This window comes from Lithobates pipiens, unplaced genomic scaffold (assembly GCF_037356315.1).
Source record: "Lithobates pipiens isolate NorthernLeopardFrog02 unplaced genomic scaffold, aLitPip1_a1.2 Scaffold_13, whole genome shotgun sequence".
Lineage (NCBI taxonomy): Eukaryota > Metazoa > Chordata > Amphibia > Anura > Ranidae > Lithobates > Lithobates pipiens.
In genome coordinates this window covers 225,886,589-225,910,177 of record NW_027507718.1, presented here as the reverse complement: position 1 = coordinate 225,910,177, position 23,589 = coordinate 225,886,589, and the positions used below count along the sequence as shown (strand labels likewise).

General features: G+C 43.2%; 1 protein-coding gene across 1 annotated transcript in view; it reads left to right on the top strand.

Moving 5' to 3' along the window:
• The first annotated feature begins 5,170 nt into the window (after positions 1-5,170).
• Positions 5,171-23,589, top strand: part of LONP1 (lon peptidase 1, mitochondrial) — a 44,764-nt gene continuing 26,345 nt past the window's right edge. The window contains exons 1-5 of the mRNA XM_077476278.1: positions 5,171-5,697; positions 16,060-16,148; positions 17,602-17,721; positions 18,945-19,164; positions 23,149-23,210. Of these exons, the coding sequence (XP_077332404.1) occupies positions 5,221-5,697; positions 16,060-16,148; positions 17,602-17,721; positions 18,945-19,164; positions 23,149-23,210 (968 nt within the window). The 5' untranslated portion in view covers positions 5,171-5,220. The remainder of the gene's footprint in view (positions 5,698-16,059; positions 16,149-17,601; positions 17,722-18,944; positions 19,165-23,148; positions 23,211-23,589) is intronic.

The following is a 23,589-nucleotide window of genomic DNA, read 5'->3' as shown; positions in this document are numbered from 1 at the left end:
GGATTTTCTTTTACTTTCACTGATAATGGTAAACAGGATAAATAGAGAGGGTTAATCTCCTTAATGCAACTTTCACACTAGGGCGGGCAGGCCCCGGCGGTAAAGCGGCGCTAATTTTAGTGTCGCTTTACCGCTGTGTTAGCAGCGCTATGCGGCCACTAGCGGGAGGTGTTAACCAAGGGTGTCTTAGACAGGTTTAAAAAGAAAAAGGGTTAAAACCGCCCGCAAAGCACTGATGCAACTGGTGCTTTGCCGGCGGCTTGGTGGCGCTGCCTCGTTGTTTTCAATGGGCAGGGGCGCTTTAGGAACAGTGAATACACCACTTCTACAACGCTGCAAAGATGCGGCTTGCAGGACTTTTTTGACCGTCCTGCAAGTGCACCGCTCCAGTGTGAAAGCACTCGGGCTTTCACACTGGAGAGACATGAGAGGCTCTTAACAGGCGCTGTGCAGGCGCTATTTTTAGCTCTGTAGCGCCTGCAATGGCGCCTCAGTGTGAAAGTAGCCTAACAGGTGCACAGACAGAATTAAAACTAACAGGTGTATTTTATCCCTCTCCACTCTATCCAAAACAAAAAAAAAGGCTTTGCCTTTAGTTATACTTTAAAGAAAACGTGGCAACTTTATTCACACTACAACGCACGTTAAAAAGAAAGTAAACTCCTCTATTTTGTTTTTACCTATAGGTAAACCTATAATAAGGCTTACCTATAGTTACTGTAAATATCTCCTAAACTTGCACTGTTTAGGAGATATTTACTGTATACGCTGGCTATTACGTCATCAGTGCATGCATTCTGAAGAAACGTCCGCCCGTGCTGTCTCTTTGTGGTCCCTGCTGTGACTGGCAGCTCCCGCGCACATGCGCAGGAGTGACGTCATCTCAGCTCTGGCCGATCACAGCGCCAGAGCCCGTGAACCTGGAAGAAAAACCTTTGAAAGATGTCAGCTGTGTCAGCGGTATGCGGGCGCCGCTGCAGGGCTTCATTCTAAGGTAAGTATTTCATAATGAGCTAGTATGCGATGTATACATACTGGCCCGGCAAGAAGAACCGGAGAGGGTGACAAGACCCCCGAAGTCAGAAGAAGAGGGCGGCAGCGAAGCCGGGCTCCTCCGCTAGTAAAAGAGCTAGCAGAAGATAGCGGAGGAGTCCGGTGACAAGACCCCCGGAGCTGTGCAATAAACTATTTTAACCCTTGTGTGTTGTGTTTTTTTTGTAAATTTTTTTCACAGGTGAATGGGTAGGGGTACAGTGTACCCCATACTCATTCACATAGGGTGGGGGGCCGGGATCCGGGGGCCCCCTTATTAAAGGGGGCTCACGGATTCCGATAAGCCCCCCGCCCGCAGACCCCGACAACCAACGGCCAGGGTTGTCGGGAAGAGGCCCTTGTCCTCGTCAACATGGGGACAAGGTGCTTTGGGGTGGGGGTGCCGCGCTGTCCCCCCTTCCCCAAGGCACCCCCCCATGTTGAGGGCACGCGGTCTGGTACGGCTCAGGAGGGGGGGGCGCTCGCTCTTCCCCACCCCCTTTCCTGGCCGGCCGGGTAGCATGCTCGGATAAGGGTCTGATATGGACCTAGGGGGGACCCCATGCCATTTTTTTCGGCGTAGGGATTCCCCTTTAAGTCCATACCAGGTGACGAGGCCAGCGACGCTTCCTTCGCTGGTCCCAGCTACCTGGAGCCGCGCTCAAAATGAGCGGACTTTTCTCCTGGCGGGAAAAGTCAGTTCATTTCAAAAGTACGGCGGACTAGCACACACACGGCCGTACTGTCCGCCAAAATGCAAGTCCGGCGGACAGATTGATGTGCAAAACTCCAATCTTAGTCTGCCGGACTTTTGGGTAAAAAAAGTCCGCCGGAGCCTACACACGGGCGGATTGCCCGGCGGACTTGGGTCCGCTGGACGTTTCCACCTGATTGTTTGATCGTGTGTATGGGGCATTATCTGCATTTAATTAGCCTCAGAACCTGTGTAATTCATATGTGTTCGGGTTTAAAGGGATGAGGTGGTAACCCTAGCACCGCTAAAGCTATCGCTAACACTGGCACTGCCCCAGTGTGAAAGGGGGTCTAATGCATAGAAACACATAAAATGTATGTAGCACTAACCCCCGAAGGCGCGGACTAATTTTTCTGGGCTTACCGATTACCTCCACCAGCTCGTCACTCGTTATTCTTCTGTAGGGGTTCCCAGGGTTGATGACCCAGTAACTGTAGAGACCGACACTTGTGTTCCTTTTTAGGATTTTTATTTTGCATAAAACAGTTGAAAAAACTCAGTCTCTTTGTTGGGAATAGAGGGTATAAGGATAAAGTTTAGCGCAGGTGCTTGGAACTGCTAACTTCAATAAAAGTCTCTTTGTATACAATCCAGGGAATAGCCATTCACAACTGTATTCTTTAACTGGTGGATAAATCCTTGACCTTTCATCTAGCAGCCAACAAGTAATTCTAGCCTTGCAAAGTCTCTCACAGACTTGGTTGAAAACTTAGTTGCAAACGGAAGGATAGAGGTAGGAACTTTTCTTACTGTACCAGAATCTTGCAGCCGGTCTAGCGATACTGTAAGAAATGTGGATTCAATCAATGGCCATGGCAGCTCAGCTGCCAGGCTCTTACCAGGCAGCCAGCCTCGTACGTGGCTCTCTAAGCCCTTGTACACATGGTCAGAAATTCTGACGGAAACTGTCCGATCGGATTATATTGTCGGAAAATCCAATTGTGTGTGGGCTCTATTGGATTTTTTCCATCGGAAATTCCGACTGGAAAAATTTGAGAGCAGGATCTCAAACTATCTCAGGATCGTTTGTAGAGAATTCCGATCAGACAAAGTGCCACGCATGCTCAGATCAATGTACGAGAGCAAAGCTATTGGCTACTTGTCGGATTTCCCGACAACTTTGTCCGACCATGTGTATGCAACACCAGTTTTGGACAAAATCCGTCTGAAAAAATCAGACGGATTTTGTGGTCAGAATTTCCGACCGTGTACAAGGGCTTACTGAAGAGTCCTCCCCTGGTTGCATGTAGAGTTTGCTGGGCCTCTCCAAACCTGAGACGGCACCGGAACACCTTAGAATCCTCTTTCCAGTTACTGCTCCTCGAACTAGCCAGTTCCGAGGCTCGGGCATCTGAGGGCCTCTGGCGGCTGGTCAGGAGGACCAGGACCACGGAGTCAGCAACAACTTCTGGACCGGAACCCAGAACCACGTGACTTCAGCACCTTAAGTACCCTCTCCTGGAATACACAGCAAGACAAACACGCCCACTGATTGGCTCCGAGAGAGAGATTGATACCCAATGTGTCTGTAGCGGCGGGCTCCTGAAGAGCACGCGCTATGTGTTTTCAAAATTTAACTTTACCCAAACTACATTTTGGTTTGGGTCTATTTGCCTAAATTTGAATTTTGTGTCAGTCTGACTGGGCTGTGAGATGTTCAGCCTAGCCACAGGGGGGCGCTGTCTCTGGTGGCAGGCGTGGAACTATGGTCTGGTTGGGTGTTTAATTTACTCTGTCTCAGAGTCAGGTCAGTGGGAGTGGCCCTCTCGCTGTGCTCTCTGGGAGAGGGTATTTAAGATGCGTACGTCACATGGTTTGGGGTTCCGGTCCAGTATGCTGTGCTGATTACATGGTCCTGGTCCTCCTGACCAGCCCCCAGGAAGGCTATGGCCTGGGGTGTGGATCCACCCAACTTTAATGCCTCGAGGCTGGCTAGCCCAAGGCAAGGGAACTAAGGAAGGATTTCAAGGTGGACGAGTGCTGTCTCTGGGTTCGGGGGAGACTCATTGAACTTCAAGCATTACAGGGGAGGACTCTTTAGAAGAACACCACGTACGGGTTGGTTTTCTTAACAAGAGCCTGAAAGGGCTGAAGTAACTGAGAGAATACGGTCTTGTGGATATCGCCAAGCAGGCTAAAAGATCCAGGTATTCTATAAGTGTTCTACAGTTTCGTTTCCTATGTGTTCTGCAACGTCGGTGATAAAGACTTAGTTCCTGAGTAAACACCTGGTTGGCTGCTAGGCCTTGTGAGAGAGGGATTGTCCAATCTGAGTGTTCATCCAGCTGCAAATGGCTATTCTCTGGATGCAGTCAAAGTAAGCAAATTCTTTAACGTTTTTGGACTTTGACATTGAGAGTACCTGAACCTTCCTTTCCAACCCTCTGATCCCAAGTTGAAAGACTGTTCAATGGTTTGAATTTTTTCAAATAAAATCCATTCAAGTGGATCTATTGTAAGTCTCAAGTTACTGGGCCATCTACCACAGGACATTCCCTAGACGTGAAACAAGGAGAACGAAAGGTAACATTAAAGCAGGGTTCCACCCTAAAGTGGAACTTCCGCTCATTGGAACCCTCCACCCTCCAGTGTCATATTTGGCACCTTTCAGGGGGGAGGGAGTGCAGATACCTGTCTAAGACAGGTATTTGCACCCACTTCCGATCATAGACTCCCACGGGAGTCCTGTCCCGCCGCGCTGTCTGCTGGGACACAAACGGGTCCCAGAGACAGCGCAGACCATTCCTAGTGCTATGCGTGACTCGCACATGCGCAGTAGGGAACCAGAAAGTGAAGCCGCAACGCTTCACTTCCTGATTCCCTCACCTAGAATGGCGGTGGCAGCAGGTCTCGGCTGCCGACATCGCTGGACCCTGCGACAGGTGAGTGTCTATTTATTAAAAGTCAGCAGCTGTAGTATTTATAGCTGCTGGCTTTTAATATTTATTTTTTTGTAGGTGGAATCCCTCTTTAAGCCCAAAAATAACCAGCAGCTCCTTCGGGGCTTAGTGCTACACTTCCAACCAGACTGCGTTCTAATACCTCTCATAGGTGCGAACCCCACCTATGACCAGGCAGAACCTTAAGACAGCCCAGCCAAACTAATGTCAAAGCATAATTTAGAACAATTAACCCCAAACGTAACTGTAGTTTGGGGCAAAAAACTAAATTTACAGTGCGTACTCATCACGTACACAAATGCTTGCCACTGCATATCCATGTGTATGACCCGAAAACGTTTGTTACAGTAAATAAAAAGTGCTCAAGGTCACATACAGCTAGAACTATTGCATAATATGCCCCCACCAAACACGGCCGCTGAGGATTCATCAGCAAAATGTCTGTGGCTGCCTGGACATTGGTGGGAAGGCTCTGACGTCACCGCTGTGCGCCGGAAGCAGCGTGCTTGACCGGGTCGGAGAGAAGCTGACAGCATGACTGGTTATCAGCGGCTATGGAGCTGCAGCCGGTGGCTGGGACAATGCCGGAACGGATTAATGGGAGCGGTACCGGAGACTGCGTGGAGCCCGAACATACGAGGCAGGCTTTACTCCGCTGTCAGCTCTTCCTATTACACTCGTGTTGCATCAGCCAGGACCCAGCTGATCCGCTGTCTCAGTGCTACCTTTTCTTCCCATGTCCCTCAGCTGCATACCGTGCACAGGCGATCTGTGCATGACTTCGGGAGTAGGGGCAGCGGGGCTTTCTCTGGAGAGGACGGAGCACAGTCCGGGGAAGGAGGAGATGAGAGCAGCAGTGGGGAGGATGGTGGAGGGGCAGAAGAAGCAGCTTATAGCGCTCCCATAGTGACTGCTCTCACCCCTCTCATTGTTCCAGAGGTGTTCCCCAATGTGCCTGTCATCGCAGTGTCCAGGAACCCCGTCTTCCCCAGGTTCGTCAAGATCATCGAGGTAAGGGCTGGCATACACACTGGACTAGCTGTGTGGGGGGATCTAGGGAGAGAACAGGCTTAGGTGGAAGAAAAGCCCAACCATAGTATGTGTAGCCACTTCAAGACTTGGCTTTTTTCTGCCACTTTTTGTTTACAAGTTGAAATTTAGTTTTTTTTTTTTTTGCTAAAAAGTTTCTTATAAGCCCAAACATTTGTATGTGTGTGTATATATATATATATATATATATATATATATATATACACACGTTTATTTTTTTAGCAGAGACCCTGGGTAATAAAATGGCGATTGTTGCTTTTTTTTTTTTTTTTTTTATATATATTTTGTGCAGCGATTTTTGCAAACGCAAAAAAAAAACACTTTAATGAATAAAAAAAAAATATATATATATATATATTTACCCCAATTTTTTTCTATACTATGTAAGATGATGTTAGACCAAGTAAATAGCTAACATGTCACACTTTAAAATTGTGGACGCTTGTGGAATTAGCGACAAACTACGGATCTTATAAATCTCTATAGGCGACGCTTTAACCACTTCCCACCCGGCCAATGCACATATATAGCCGGGTGGGAGCCGTCTACTTCTGATCGGACGTTCAGGAACGTCCATCAGAAGGAGCGGGATCGCACGCGCGTGTGCCCGCGCAGCGGCGCGATCCCGATGCGCCCGTGTCACCCGGACACAGCGCATCTCAGATCGGCAGGAGGGCTCTCTGATTGGCCCTCCTGATCACATGACGCCGTGTCCAATCACGGCCGTCATGTGATGTAAACAAACAGCCGGTTGCTAGGCAATCGGCTCCTCCTCTCCTCACACAGAAGTCATCGCTGAGGAGAGGAGAGCAGATCGCTGCAGCCAGCTGATGATCAGTGAGTATGAGCTGTTTTTTATAGCTTTTTAATCACTGATCACCAGTCTAGTGTAAACACACAACATACCATACAGTATAAACACAGTCCCCACATATGTCCCCAAAACATGCATGTCCTCAAATAATAAAAACACATGTCCCTAATAATAAAAACATGTCCCCCACATATGTCCCACTAAAATCACATGTCCCAATGATTATCTGCACACATATATACGTGATCAACTGCACACATATGTACATGATCATTTGCGTACATATGTCCGTGATCACACAAACCAATTATTATACACTTAACGGAATTTTTTTTACCAAAAACATGTAGCAGAATACATTTTGGCTTAAATTTATGACAAAATTAGATTTTATTGGATTTCTTTTAAAATAGAAAAAAGAAAATATAGTTTTTTTCAAAATTTCCGCTTTTTTGCGCTTATATCGCAAAAAATAAAAAACGGAGTCGTGAATAAATACCACCAAAATAAAGCTCTATTTGTGCGAACAAAATGATAAAAATTGAATTTGGGTACAGTGTAGCATGACCGCGCAATTGTCACTGAAAGCGCTAGAGCGATGAAAGCTGAAAATTGGGCTGGGAAGGAAGGGGGCGAAAGTGCCCTGTATTGAAGCGGTTAAGCACCTTTTTTTACAGGTTACATGTTTAGAGCTCCAGAGGAGGTCTAGTGCTAGAATTATTTCTCTCGCACGAACGTTTGCGGAAATAACTCACGTGTAGTTCTAATACCGTTTACATATGCGTGTGCTTTTGCACACAAGCACAGACTGATGGGGACGCTTTAATAGTATTATTATTTTACTTTTTTTTTTTTTTATTACACTGTCCCTTTAACTGATTCAGCCCCAGAAGATTTTACCCCCTTCCTGACCAGAGCACTTTTTGTGATTTGGCACTGCGTCGCTTTAACAATTGCGCAGTCGTGCGATGTTGAACCCAAACAAAATTGAAGTCCTTTTTTTTCCCACAAATGGAGATTTCTTTTAGTGGTATTTAATCGCCTCTGCGGTTTTTATTTTTTGCACTATAAACAAAAAAATAACAACAATTTTGAAAAAAACACATTATTTTTTGCTATAATAAATATCCCCAAAAATCTATATAAAAAAAAAATTCTTCAGTTTAGGCCCGTATGCATTCTACATATTTTTGGTTAAAAAAAAACAAATTACAATAAAGCCCCATACACACTATCAGATTTGCATATAAATTGAAACTCCTAAGGTTTGACCTCATATTATATGGTTTTGGTAAATCTGAAGGAAAAAATCAGCAGAAAATCTGATAGTGTGTATGGGGCTTAAGCGTATATTGATTGGTTTGCGCAAAAGTTATAGCGTTTACAAAATAGGGGATAGTTTTATGACATTTTTATTGATAATGATTTTTTTTTTTTTAACTAGTAATGGCAGCTATGAGCGATTTTTTTTTTTTATTGTGACTGCGACATTATGGCAGACACATTGGACAATTTTGACAGATTTTTGGTACCATTGGCATTAATACAGCGATCAGTGCTAAAAAATTGCATTGATTACTATAAAAATGTCACTGGCAGTGTAGGGGTTAGGTGTGTCCTAGGGAGTGATTTTAACAGGGATTGAGGGGCTGTGTGTGACACGTCACTGATCATCGCTCCTGATTATAGGGAGAGCTGATCAGTGACAGTGTCTCGCTCTAACATTCACGACAATAACTCACATGTGTAGTTATAATACCATTTACATATGGATGTGCTTCTGCACACAAGCACGGAGGGATGGGGCGCTTACATTTATTTTATTTTTTTTAAACACTGTCCCTTTAAATTATTATTTAGCACTTTTATTCCTATTACAAGAAATGTAAACAGCCCTTGCAATAAAATAAGGATGACAGGTCATTCTTTATGGTGGAAATGTCCCCTCATAAGCTGACCGCCTGAAGAAAAGAAACGGTATGGGTTATGGCTGCTATCTTTAGTTATAACCCCAGAAAACCCCATGCAAACTGTAATCTTGCGTCTATTGACGTCGTCCTGTGCCCAAGTGGCCTGCGTGCCCCCTACAGGGCACGCTCTGTGATCAGCGGATCTGAGACCTGGCCCCTTACCATGTGATCAGCTGTCAACCAATGACAGCTGATCATGTGATGTAAACAAAGCCGGTAATCGGCTATTTTTTTTTTTCTCCTCACGCTGACAGTTCATCTGTGCCCACCTGTGCTACCTGCCAATGCCACCTAGCATTACACAACAGTGCTGTCCATGAGTGCCCACAGTGCCACCTATCAGTGCCTCATCAACAGTGATGCCCATCAGTGTCACCTACCAGTGCCACTCATCAGTGCTGCCTTAACTGTGCCTATCAGTGCCCACCAGTGCCGCCTTATCAGCCCATATCAGTGAAGGAAAAAAATTACTTTTTTTTTTTTTTTCCACGCGCATATGTGAGTCCTGTGTGTTAAAGCCCACCCTTTTGCCGACGCATATGTGTTACTACCAGTTTAGGCCACAGTCCACAGATATGTGTTTAGGGCTGATTTCCATCACAATCTCCCCATTCAGTGTGCAGCTCCACATGCTCGATTACATGATGCATTTGTTGTGCATTATTTATGATTTTTTTTTAATTAATTTAATTTTTTTAATCCAGTTCCATTCACATACCGTATATACTCGAGTATAGGCCGACCCGAATATAAGCCGAGGTCCCCAATTTACCCCCAAAAAACTGGAAAAAATTATTGACTCGTGTATAAGCCGAGGGTGAGACATGCCTGTCCATCCCTGTGTGTCGTCCATCCCTGTGTGTGTCCATGCATCCGTGTGTGTGTGTGTCCATGCATCCGTGTGTGTGTGTGTGTGTCCATGCATCCGTGTGTGTGTGTGTGTGTCCATGCATCCGTGTGTGTGTGTGTGTCCATCCATCCCTGTGTGTGTGCATGCATCCGTGTGTGTGTGTGTGTGTGTGTGTGTGTGTGTCCATGCATCCGTGTGTGTCCATCCATCCCTGTGTGTGCATGCATCCGTGTGTGTGTGTGTGTGTGTGTGTGTGTGTCCGTGCAGCCTACCTGTGTCCAGCCTGCCTGTGTCCGTCCAGCCTGTGTCCGTCCAGCCTGTGTCCGTCCAGCCTGCGTCCCGTCCCGGCCTGCGTCCCGTCCCGGCCTGCGTCCCGTCCCGGCCTGCGTCCCGGCCTGCGTCCCGGCCTGCGTCCCGGCCTGCGTCCCGGCCCGTCCCGCAGCTCTTCGTCGGTGGCCATTCTAGGATTCAAAAGCCGCGCCTCCGTCGGTGATAGGCGGAACACTCAATTTCCCACTGACTGCTGGGAAATTGAGTGTTCCGCCTATCGGATGTCCGTGATAGGCGGAACACTCAATTTCCCAGCAGTCAGTGGTCCGCCTATCATGGACGTCCGCTCATCCTCATACTACGGACGAGGATGAGAGGACGTCCGTGATAGGCGGAACACAGACTGCTGGGAAATTCAGTGTTCCGCCTATCACAGGCGAAGGCGGAGACGGAGGCGCGGCCTTTGAATCCTAGAATGGCCGCTGTCTGTCTGCTCGACACGCTGATCGGGCAGACAGACAGCGATGACTCGAGTATAAGCCGAGGGGGGCACTTTCAGCCTCAAAAAAGAGGCTGAAAATCTCGGCTTATACTCGAGTATATACGGTACATCTGCAGGGCATTCCAGTAATTTTATATATAAAAAAAAAAATGCAGCATGCTATATATTTTTAACATACATGAAATATCTGCATTTGGGTAAACTAGGCTATTTTAAATATATTCTTTTTCTTGCATATGTGTTCATACTGCATTTATAAGTGCATTTGACTGCATCTGGTGTAAGGGCTCATTTTATGAACGCATATAAAAGAAAAATGAATGTACAGTGCCTTGAAAAAGTATTCACACCCCTTTAAATTTTCCAAATTTCTTCATGTTACAACCAAAAACATAAATTTATTTTATTGGGATTTTATGTGATAGACCAACACAAAGTGGCACATAATTGTGTAGTGAAAGGAAAATGATAAATGGTTTGCAAAATTTTTCGCAAATACATTTCTGAAAAGTGTTTGTATTCGGCCCCCTTTACTCTGATACCCCTAATTAAAATCTAGTGGAAATGCCATCAGAAATCACCTAATAACGTGTATTAAATAGTCTACCTGTGTGTAATTTATTCTCTGTATAAATACAGCTCTTCTGTGAAGCCCTCAGAGGTTTTATAGAACGTTAGTGAACAAACAGCATCATGAAGGCCAAGGAATACAGAGACAGTTTAGGGATAACGTTGTGGAGAAGTTTAAAGCAGGGTTAGGTTATAAAAAATAAAATATCCCAAGCTTTAAACATCTCACGGAGCACTGTTCAATCCACCATCCGAAAATGGAAAGCGCATGGCACAACTGCAAACCTACCAAGACATGGCCATCCACCTAAACTGACAGGCCGGGCAAGGAGAGCATTAATCAGAGAAGCAGCTGAGGGCTTTCACACTAGAGTGAATGGAGAGGCTCTTTCAGGGTGCTTTTCAGACGCTATTTGTAGCGCCTGCAAAGCGCCCCAGTGTGAAAGGGGTCTAACACTGCAACTTACATGAACCACCCATAGTGATTACATGAGTCTTTTTTCCTCCATCACAAGAAAAATTGGAACAGACACTGATGTTCCACATGTGATATGTTTGCATTATGATCCAATTAGTCTTCGATCCTCTGCTGAGATGGAATGGAGGGCCTGAGAGCAACGTCTTTCTTCCTCCTCACACGGAAGATTGATCGCAGCGGGAGCCATTGGTTCCTGCTGCTATTAATCAAATCCTGTGATGAGGGAGTATGGGACAGGGCCAAGCCGCCCTGTATGTGTGAATAGATGTAGATATCACAGCTCGGGATCGACACCTCAGGTGCACCACTTAGGAAGTGCATCCCTGTGGTGGCACACCGAGTAGAAGAGGAAGAGCCAGGAGCATCGTCGGTGGACCCCAGATGAAGAGGGTCGGGGCTGCTCTGGGCAAAACCATTAAAAGGGCCTTACACTGACAGAAATAAACTGTTTACAGACTACCACAGACTAAAATTATGCAGTGCAAATAGTCTATAATGCTGTCCAACATAAACTATGCAACTTTCTCCCTCAAGAACCATAAACAAACAAAATACTATGGTACAACATGCCCATAAAATACTAAAACCACTCTAATATTGGCCAGCCCAGAAGACTGCAAAATTGTATGGACTTCTGAAATTCCACGGAAGAAACAATATACATGATCAAAAAGAATCTAAACTGACTCCAAGAATATTATATTTGGGCCTAAATTCCCATGAGTCAGTCCAGAATAGTATGTTATATACTGTGAAGTTCTTACGTTTTTATACTCTGGCTCCAAAATGCATCTCGCATGAATGTATATAAGGAACATGAAACGGCATTCCACAAAAATTTATTCTCAGAGCTTTTAGACCCCATACACATTATACAACTTTTGTCTGATTTTGCCAAAATCATGTAGTGCTTGCCTGATTGCATACAAATTGAAGTTCTTACCCTAGGTTTCCACTATTGCGACCTGAAAGTCACACAATTTTGCCGCAAATTTTTACCACGATTTTCCCAGCGATTCTGATGTAACTTGAAACTATGCCTGTGTATTCTTGGTCTATGGATCTCAAGTCGCATCAAAGTCGGGTCAAAGTAGTGCAGGGAAGTCGCACAGACATTAACTATAATTTACTGATTGGAAATCATGGAGTACAACTTGTCATTCAACTTTGCAGTCCCATTTAGCAGGACAAGTTGCACAAGTGAAACCGGAGCCTTAAGGTTTGATCTCATATTATATGGTTGTGGCAAATCTGAAGGAAAAAAATCTACAGAAAATCTTCGAATATGGTAATGTCTTGATATGCATCAGTCAGTAAAATATCTTTCAGATTGATCTTGAGCAGGCTGGCAGTATGCTCCATTGTATAAATCCATCAGCATATGCAAAGAATGAAGGCCAAGTCCACCCATGTCAATAAACAAACATTTGCAAATAAAAATGTGCATTTAGGTCAGGGTGGATTTGATTTAAATCGCACTGTGGTCACTTTATGGTGATTAGGGCACTTGTGTTACATTGATATCTACAAGGTCATCTGCTGTGATGGCAGATGGGACTTGTAGTTCATTCATTCAAGGCTCTGTGACTGATAGGGTAGAGCCCCCCCACAACTGCACAAAATTAAAAAGCGACAGGGAGAAGAACTCCCACATGCTGTCAGCTTGGGAAGTCTGATTGCAACCAATCGGGGGTGAAGTCCAATTGCAACCATGTTCTATGTCACACCCTTAATATGGGTGTAGCATGTTATATAGTCTAAAAGGTGGAGTTAGCCTTTAATGTTCTCTGGAAGGTATAGTTCCCAATGATGGTACCCGATTCATCAGAAAGTTAGTAGTCATTGCAAATGTTAAACCCAGAAAAAAAGAACATTCATTTTATATTCACCTTTTTGGATGAATTGCTAATCTATTCCATGTTCAGCTGTTGCTCTACCACTTCTGTGTTTCTCCATGGCCTATAACAGTGATGGCGAACCTTGGCACCCCAGATGTTTTGGAACTACATTTCCCATGATGCTCACTTACACTACAGAGTGCAAGAGCGTCATGGGAAATGTAGTTCAAAAACATCTGGGGTGCCAAGGTTCGCCATCACTGGCCTATAATAAGCTTGTATACTGTCTCTTCTCCTAATGAAATATGGTTTGCACTGTTTCCTCAGTTCTATGATCAGGTTACACTTCCCATTATAATTTCTGAAGACCTGGTACACTTGCCCAAACAATGTGTTCAACAGAACTATTGTGGGATGGGTCTGTAATAAATACCAGTGTGTTACATTGTGTATTTAGTAAACATACATTTTGAGTCGTTATTGCAGTATGTGTGGTAAAGCAACTTTTATGAGACTTACAGATTTTTGCATGCTTGCTATATCCTGTTGTGATAAATTAGCTTTGTAAATTAGCCCTATTGAGAGCTGTCAGTGGCCCAGTACAAATACCCTGCCTCCCTTTCCTAAAGCATTATCTTTATTGCTAATTTACAAGTGGTCAAGTTCAACACTGTAATTATCCATATCTTATATCTGGTGGGACTGGGAAACCACTGTAATAACCTATGTTGCATACAGTTGAGCATGATATTCCAGGTCCTGCTTGAGTGGCTTCCCCTCTGCACACTTGCTCAGCACCACCATGTATTTTTTTATTTTTATATTGAACACAAGGCATTCTCTGGACAACGTGGAAAGGATGGGAGGATGAGATCATGATGTAACCTGATCAGAGAATGCCTTGGATTTATAGGGAAAAATACTAAGCGTCCTCTGAATGGTGGCACTGCAGATCAAGCAACCCCCTGTGATCAGTGTGCAGAGGGAAAGCCACTTAGGCCCCTGTCGCACTTGTGCATCTTTTCCTGAGACTTTGGACATCAGTCGCATGACAAGTCATACACCCCATGATTCCCAATGCTAACCATTCATATCTGTGCAACTTCAAAATAGTCCCTGTACTACTTTGGTCTGACTTTGATGTGAGTTGAGGTCCATAGATCTCAGGTTTACACAGGCATTCCTTGAAATTGCTTCAAAATCATGCTTTTCGAGTCACAGCAGTGTGATAGGGACCTGAAGCAGAACCTGGAAGATGGCAGTTGTATATCGCATAGGCTACTACAGTGGTTTCCAGCCTCCCCAACTGCCCTCCAGAAATAAGAAATGGATAATTACACCACGCCAAGCTGGACCATGGTGAGTTGACAATAAAGATAATTCCTTGAGTTACACTTGACCAGCTGTTGAACTACTATTTCAAACACATATGAAAGGGACAAGATCTGTAGAGCTTTTAATCATTGAGGGTTCAGTGAACTCTAAGGTCTATTGGGAAATTCCGTCAATGAAAGTTGGGATGTATGTCTGTGATCCAAAATGAAAAAGAAGTTGGGCCACGCACAAAGCCTGATTTATATTTCCGGAGAGAATGCACTACAAAAAAAATGAAATTAAATAATGGGCACTTAAGTTTGTGTAAAAAAAAAAAAAAAAAAAAAAAAACCTTTTCAGTATAGGTGAATCCCATTACCAAAAAATGCCTTTTCCAAAAGAAGACGCCTGTACAGATCGGAGAACGTTTAGCTTTCTTATATATTTTTAAAGTATAAAAAAAATGGGTACACTGGCAGCGTAATATTCTACTTCTTCAACCACTTTAGCAAAAAGACATGTTTGCAGAGTGGCTTATATCGTAAAATGTTTACAATACCCTGTAATATACAACACTTAAAACAGGAAAAAAAAACTTGTGTAAAAAATTTTTTTTACTTGTTTTAATGTAACCTAATGCCCTAATATGCGCCCAGCTGACACATAGGGAGTTATTTACTAAAGGAAAATCCACTTTGCACTGCAAGTGCACTTGGAAGTAAAGTCGCTGTAGATCTGAGGGGGACATGCAAGGAAAATAAATAAAAAAACAGCATTTTTAGCTTGCACGTGATTGGATGATAAAATCAGCAGAGCTTCCACTCATTTCAGATCTACCCCTCAGATTTAGAGTGACTGCACTTCCAAGTGTACTTGCAGTGCAAAGTGGATTTGCCTTTCGTAAATAACCCCCATAGTCATGTTGATTTTTACGTCGATCATTGGGTACTGACAATTAAATGCAGTTTAGCTATTTCCCATCATACCCTCAAGTTCCAAGACCATCCTGCTCAGGCAAGATATCTGCCCATCTATGGCCTCCTTCAGATGATGGTTGAGCCCTAGGAGGTATTGCCAGACAATTTTAAGGTTTTTTTTTTTTTGTTTTGGTTTTTAAGGAAAAAAGGGTTTCTGAACCCCTCCCACAGTAAACTCCACTCTGTTTTTTTTTTTTTTTTTTTTATTTGCAAATGCTTTTCAGTTAACTGACCTTGCAGGCATCACTTTTTGACATGTACAGCCTTGGTGTGATGACCATGGAATTTTAACAACCGGCTTTTGAAATGTCACTTGCAGATATGGAATAATAATGTAATAGTCCACTGTACATCCAGAGTTGCTGGATTAAACTACAGATACAGCCATTATTTCCCAAACTGCATGCAGCAGTTTCAGGCCAGTTGTCTGTAAAAGCAGTGTATATAACCATGACCTTTTATGGGGTAGGGCTTATGGACCAACACAAATCACAGACAAATGATTGTAAAATGGGTTAAAGGGGACTACCCCCACCACCACTGCCTTCAAGAAAACAAAATGTAATTTCCAGCTTCCAGGCCTTTGTATGTGCAAACACAGTTTCAGACTGAATACAGTGTATATATTAAGACTGCTTGATATTTCTATATGTAGATTAACAAAGCTAAACTATTATAATTTAAATTAATGTTGTTATATTTTATTTATATACTAATGTATTTTTTATTCTCAACTGAAGGTCAAAAACCCAAATCTTATGGCTCTTCTGAGGCGTAAAGTAAGGCTTGCCCAACCATATGCTGGAGTTTTTCTCAAGAGAGATGACAAGTAAGTATGAAATAGCTTTGTAGAACAGGGGTGGGAAAATTTTGATAGAATTCACAACCAGCTATTACATTTATCTAATTTTAAAATCAATAGTAAAGGACCACATTAATTAGGTACCAGCTACAGATTAGAAAGTGGCATTCTCTTCATCTAGATCAGTGGTTCTCAACTCCTGTCCTCGGGATCCACTAACAGGCCAAATTTTAAGTATTTCCTTGGGGAGATACAGACTAGAATACTGCAATCGCTGAGCAGCAATTCATTTCACCTGTGATGTATTTCAGTTCTCTTGAAAACCTGGCCTGTTAGTGGGTCCTGAGCACAGGAGTTGAGAACCACTGATCTAGATTGTCATAAGATGTTAGCATTGGTATTATGTGTACATACAAATATATATATTTCAGAAATTACTGTCTGAATTTTTGTTTACCTTTTAAAGCGGAGTTCCACCCAAAAATGGAACTTCCTCTTTAAGTACTCGTGACCTCCTGACATGCCACATTTGGCATGTCATTTTTTTGGGGGAGGGGGGAGTGGGTACCTAGTTTCACAGGTACCCAGCTCCCACTTCCTTTCCTAGTGCCAGAAGGAAGTTCACCCCCCCCCCCTGCAATCTTCTGAGACACGTCACAAGTCCCAGAAGATTGCCTGGCCATTCAGAACACATGGCTCGCGCATGCGCAATTTGTGCCCGGCTCTGCCCCACACTTGTAATGCCAGTGCCGCAGAGGGGGGAGAGAAGCGAGGCTTCGGGTAGCCGGATTACTGGATCGCGGGACAGGTGAGGGTCTGTTTATTAAAAGTCAGCAGCTACACTTTTTGTAACTGCTGACTTTTGGGTGGAACTCCACTTTAAAGTAGTTCTAAAATAAATTTCTATACCCGTTGTAAATAATATAGAGGATCAACATTAAAAATGACTTACAAGGACTTGCAGTGTCAAATGACACAAAACCTATATGAAGAAATGGGCATGTAACTGTACAAGTAAAAAAACAGTGTGTGCAATTCAGTCTGGCCCACAGGAAGGGCAGGGGGATCCAGCCTAGACAGTACTGAGGTCCCAAATGCGCTGTAGAGATATAAGAAATCATTCAAAAGACAAAAAAAAAGGAAGAGACCAAAATGTACCTGTAGCTGGACTAATAACATTCATGATTGTTTAGGTTAAATGTTTGTGCGTAGAGTTGACAAGTGGTGCTGGTGCTAGCCTTATTTTAGTAATATGCAAAGTCACCAGCACTCCAAATAGCAGCGTCTTATTGTAAAGACAGCATTGCATAAGACATAAGAAACCAACATGTCGGTGCCTTGCAGGGTCCATTTCTGAAGGCAACATAGCAACAAAATTATATAAATAAATATGTATTGTTTGTTTTTTGTTTTGTTTTTTGTTTTTTCCATCAGTCAGTAAAACCTTCTTTTTTTTTTTTTTTTTGCTGGCGAATAATAGTAATGAGTCCGATTTGGTTGGAAGCCTGGATGAAATCTACCACACTGGTACGTTTGTTCAGATCCATGAGATGCAGGACATGGAAGACAAGCTGCGAATGATTGTCATGGGTCATAGGAGGTATGTGTTTCAATGCAGATATTGATACTACTGTTTAATCATCCACAAAGAACTTGATCCTTATAGAAGAAGCACATATTAAATCATAAAACCTTTTTAGGAAGCATTATTGTTTCATTTTTTAAGTGTTTTGTATGATGGTTGATGCAAACCAGTGTTAATTTATCTGTTAGCAGGGTCTGGTGGGCTAAGGTGTTCTCTGCATTCATATAGATCAGTGATTCTCAACTCCTGTCTTCAGGACACACTAACAGGCCAGATTTAAAAAAAATGGGTAGAATACTGCAATCACTGAGCAGCAAATTGTATCACTTGTGATGTATTTCAATTATCTTGCAAACCTGGCCTGTCAATGGGTCCTGATTTCCTTGTCCTAATTTCCAACTTTTTTCATGTATACCTGGGTGAGAATCTGTCTCATTTAGGCTGCCTGGGATTCCAGATTCAAGGGGTGATAAACAGAAAAGGTTATACTTTGTTAAATGAGAAGCAACTCGAGTTAAAAATAATTGGTAAATGTCCAACTGTGTAATAATTTAATGCCATGAAACCCTACATAGCTGAAGGAATATGAAATATGAGTAAAATTTCTACTCTGGGATCTAGCCATGTATTGTGACTATATTCATTCTTTCTGAGCCCTTTGCTCCTGGCATCACCTGTGAGGATTTGGCTATGTACTTCAGTTTTGGATTTGGCACAATCAGAATCTTTCACAAAGCAATCTGCTTTCGGCCTCTTAAAGGCCAGTGTCAATGTGCTTTTGTACGCATCGAGCAGGTTTTGGATCCTTATACACGTCTATGAGAATGCAAAGCCCTTCTGGAGCAGGTCAAATGCACTTTTTACTTCTGAATGAACTCAGAAGTGTCAAAAATGGATGTCAAACGGATGCCATTGCCACAAACCAAAAGCCTATTGACACAGGCCCTAATACAAGCCACTATTCTTGAGTCGCATACTGAAGGCAAGACCACATAGCTTTACTGTAAGTGAACATACAGTATAGTGTCCATGAATCCACTTGTTACAGGCTGGTGAATGCAATTGGTCAGTTTAAAGAATTTCAGTTTTCATGATTATACAGATGTTCAACTAGCTGAGTCTGCTGGAGACTTTACTATATTTGGAATAAAACCAAAAATGTTCAGATTGTGCTTTGAAAATATATTAAAAAAATCTAATGTGAATAAAAGAATTGAATCGTTACTTCTAATATGCAGGATCCACATCAATAAGCAGCTAGATATTGAAGCTGACGATCAAAAGCCTGATGAGAAAGCAGATGGGAAAAAGAGACGAAGAAGTTCAGCAACCAGGAACACAAATGAGGTTGACAAGAGAGAGCAAGTAGTTGTGGATCCAAACTCCCCGCCAGGAGTCCTTATGGTCGAGGTAGACAATGTGGCACATGAGGAATTCCAGATCAATGAGGAAGTGAAAGTAAGAACATGATCATTTACGTTGTGTGTGTTTTTTTTAAAAAATTTTTATGCATATATTGTAGTCTTAAGATGGCTGCTGATGGACAACGCACTCACGGTTACATGATCGTTCATGCTTTTGGGGGTTTTATTTGAGATGTGCAAAGAGAGATCACACAAACTCTTAAATATGTATAACATTTAATTAAGTAATGACCGATACAGGTAACAAATGTTAATAGTACTGAGAAATGTAATAAGAATACTTGGCTATAGATTCCTTTTTGCCAAGGATCCCCCATCTTACGGCTTGACAAAGATTATCCAAACTAGGCACGTACATTTATTTACTCAGCCCTGGGACAGCACTATTTATTCCAAGTTTTGGCTGTGGTATATACACGACTAGCTGGCAACATCTGACCCAACCCCTCCTTGAAAGCAACATTACCTTTTGGCTGGGTTCACACTGATACTACACAACAGTCATACCACTGTCCACCTACTTAGCTCTGCTACATCAGTCCTACTTCGCTCCTACATGCATCCGACTTGAATGAACAGGATACTACTTTGATCCGACTTTGATAGTACAACTTGTCCTTTGACCAATCAAAACAATCTCGGTGTGACATACATTCCTTTTACTGCTGCTGTAAGCGCCATGTTATATGTCACAAGTCGGATGGTTAGGGCAAGGATCCTCCTTTTATCCGACTTCAATGATATTCAGCGGGTTGAAGTAGGACCAAATTAGTGCAGGGAGCATTTTCAAAATCAGACCGACTTGTGTCAGACCAATTAAGATGGATCTCATAGGGAAACATTGATTTTTCACACGTCCTGCAACATGAGCTCCCAATGTCAGAGTGTTTGTTGTACAAGTGTGAACCCAGCCTTTAAGGACTTGGTCAGTTGGTAATGACATTCCTTTGGTATGAAGTCAGCTAATGTAACCAGGCTTAAAAAAGTTTCTTATATATGTAAGCCAATATCAAGGAAATATTAATTTCTCCATAAAAAACCTCTATCTGTTTTGTCTCCACAACCATCTGGCACAAACCAGTGTGAATGGTCCTTTTACAAGTACATAGCAATAGAAATGGTACATATCCATAGCAGAGGATTAATAGGCTATAAAGTGGACCTTTTACTTTGGCCTGAGTTGGGAAAGCGAGATGTTCATTTTAAAGTTAGTCTGTCTCATTTTTTTTATATCTAGAAGTCTTAGCAAACACCCTGCAATTACTAAGAAAAGCCTTAGTTGTTGTGGCCCTCTCATTTTGTTTAGCCTTGTAACTGGAACCTGACTTAAAAAAAAGTTCTGCCAACAACCTTTTAGGCATTTTGAACTGCATCCAATTCGCATGACTTGTGAACCAAAGTGGCTTTTTATGGAGCCGGTTCATATGTATGTGGTGCTGCGGCATTGAAAATTCTATGTGTTTTCTAAGCACGACTGTGCGGTTCAGATGTGAATTCCAGGCTCCTTGCCTTCTATGGGAACACATTACACATTCATTTTTGACACAAATTCAGTTCAGTAAGAAAACAGCCCTAGGTCTGGTATGGATTTTGAGGGAAACCCCTCACCAACATCTTTAAGAAAATGTTGTGGGTGTCCTTCCTAAAATCCATACCAGACTGTTATCCTGGCAGGCCAGGAGAGGAGGGGACGAGCGATACCACATGTGTAAGACTTTTCCATAGACTGGCCACATACAGAGGCCCAACATGCAGGTAGCACCGTCAGTGTTCTCGGAGCACATTAAATTACACACTTAGTGCCCGTTCACACAGGGGCGACGCTACTTGCAGCGCGACTCAGACGCGACCTGCACACGACTTCAGCGGTGACTTGAAAAATGACTTCTGTATAGAAGTCAATGCAAGTCGCCTGAAGTCGCCCCAAAAATAGTACAGGAACCTTTTTCTAAGTCGGAGCGACTTGAGTCGCTCCTATTAGAACGGTTCCATAGTACAGAACAGAGCGCGACTTGTCAGGCGGCTAAGTCGCCTGACAAGTCGCGGTAGTGTGAACGGGCACTAAGTTTTCTGACTGCCTAACACATTTTTGAAGGCCCGGAATCACCAGGACAGTGGAATTACCCACAAAATGACCCAATTTTGGAAAGCAAACACCCCAATGTATGTTCTATGAGGCATAATGAGTCTCTAGAAGGTGTTCTTTTTTTTTTTCCACAAGTTTATGGAAAATGTGAAAAGAAAATTTAAAATGTATTTTTTTTTTTTACAAAGTTGTCAAATTATAAGGTATTTCTCAAACTTAGCATGTACATAGCAAAAATTACAACCCAAAATACATTCTGCTACTCCTCCTGCCACATGTGAGACTTTTCCACAGCCTGGCTGCATGCAGAGGCCCAACATTCATGAAGCGCCATCAAGCATTCTAAAGGCATAATTTACACATTTCATTTCCTGACTACCTATCACATTTTTGAAGCCTCCTGAGCCTCTTTGTTAGGATTCTATCACCCTCAGTTTCCTACTGGCTCAAACTCTCTATCCGAGTCTGAAGGAGAGAGTTCCCCGCTACTCTTGTCTGACCTACTATGGAGTATATGGAAAGCCTCTTTGCTACTGCATAATTTTTTTAGCCTTGTTGACAGATTACTGGGGCAAATGTGTGAGAGATGTTGATCACTGGGGCAGATTTGCGCCAGATGATCACTCGGACCGATGTTCACTGGGACCGATGTGTGACAGTTGTTTTTCACTGTGTGGGGACACTAGCTGGGTGATCAGTGTGTAAAAAGCTGTAAAAAAAAAACAGCTCATATACACTGATCTCTGGATTGCAGCACCGATCCGCTCTCCTCCTCCCTGACAGGCTCTGTGTGAGGAGAAGGAAAGCCAATTGCCTCATGTCACAAAGGGGCAATGGGGTAGGGCCCTGCCCCTACTATTTGAGGAGTTAGATGGCCTCTGTTTTATTGCTTTTCAACACTTTTTTTGGTGAATGAGTTAGGGGTACAATGTACCCCATACTTGGTCACGTAGAGGGGGGCCGGGATCTTGTTACAGGGGGCTTCCAGATTCTAATGAGCTCTCTGCCTGCAGACCCCCACAATTACCAGTCAGGGTTGTGGGGAGGAGGCCCTTGTCCCCATCAACAAAGTGCGCACCCCCCCACCCATATGTTGAGTGCATGTGGCTTGGTATGGTTCAGGAGAAGGAAGGGCGGGTGCTCATTCGTCCCAACATGTTTCCTGACTGCATGTTCGGATAAGGGTCCGATATGGATTTTGGGGGTGGACCGCCAAGCTTTTTTTTGGCATTTTTCTCTTTTCTTCCACTCTGCCAATACTTTGGTTTACATTCAGCTATCAGCAGGGAACCCGCTGGCAGCTGATGAGTCATCGGTTGTTAAGGATGTGGCGGCCAGCTTCCCGCCCCGATCCTTTACCAATTAGCTATTGTTGAAGACACCGCTGGCTCTGAAAATTCCCATCTGAACCATATCTTGTGTTGGCTCTTGGGCAGATAGTCCACATACAATGTAGTAGTTAAGAACCTTTTTAAGATGACAGCCACTTTTAAACCCAAGGTTAAGGGATAAATGCACTTCATCCTAAACCAATCTTAATTTTCCTCTAGTTCGCACAATGTTCATAACCTGTAATGCTCATATCGGCCCTGAGAATCTTACACAGTTGTAAGGTTCCAGACATAAATATTTGCTTGGAACATGTGCTAAAGGGAAGATGGAGACTGTGTAAATTGGCCATTATTCAGTATAACTTTTAGCTGTACTCGGCACCAGGCGTGCCCTTGATTAATAAAGATGGGAAAATGCAGGCCTTGATAAATACTACAATCCTACTCAGGCCAGATGGTGAAAATGTGCATTTCTAAAGGACCGAAATATTAAATAGACTTTTATACAGAGATGTGGAGGTCATTTGTTTTAAGTGGAAGTAATCTTTGATTTACAGGACAAAGTGGTTTTATGTATTTAATGGCCTTTTGTCTTTCTTAGGCTCTCACTGCTGAAATAGTGAAAACTATCCGTGATATAATTGCTTTGAATCCACTATACAGGTATGAATTAGAGCTTATGCTGTGTTTTAACTGTTGCCTTACTTAAAGTGGAACTTTAGACAGAAAATGTATTAGTTATGCTAGATCACTTCAGGCTGGCACCATTTGCAGGTGTAGCTATGTAAACATTTAAAAATAATTGCCTATACTGTTTAAAAACTAGTAATGCACTGCACGTGCATTACTTTATTTTTTAGGCACTGCCGAGTATACGCTGCTATGTATATTATTTGGTCTTTTGCCTAGGTTCACACTGAGTGAGCGAATGAAATGGTGCAGCTTAACTCTCACCACTTCATTCCCACATTTCACTCCAATTCCGGCGGCGATTTGAGAGACATCCTGTGCGGGTTTCTGCACAGATGTGAATGGAAATCGC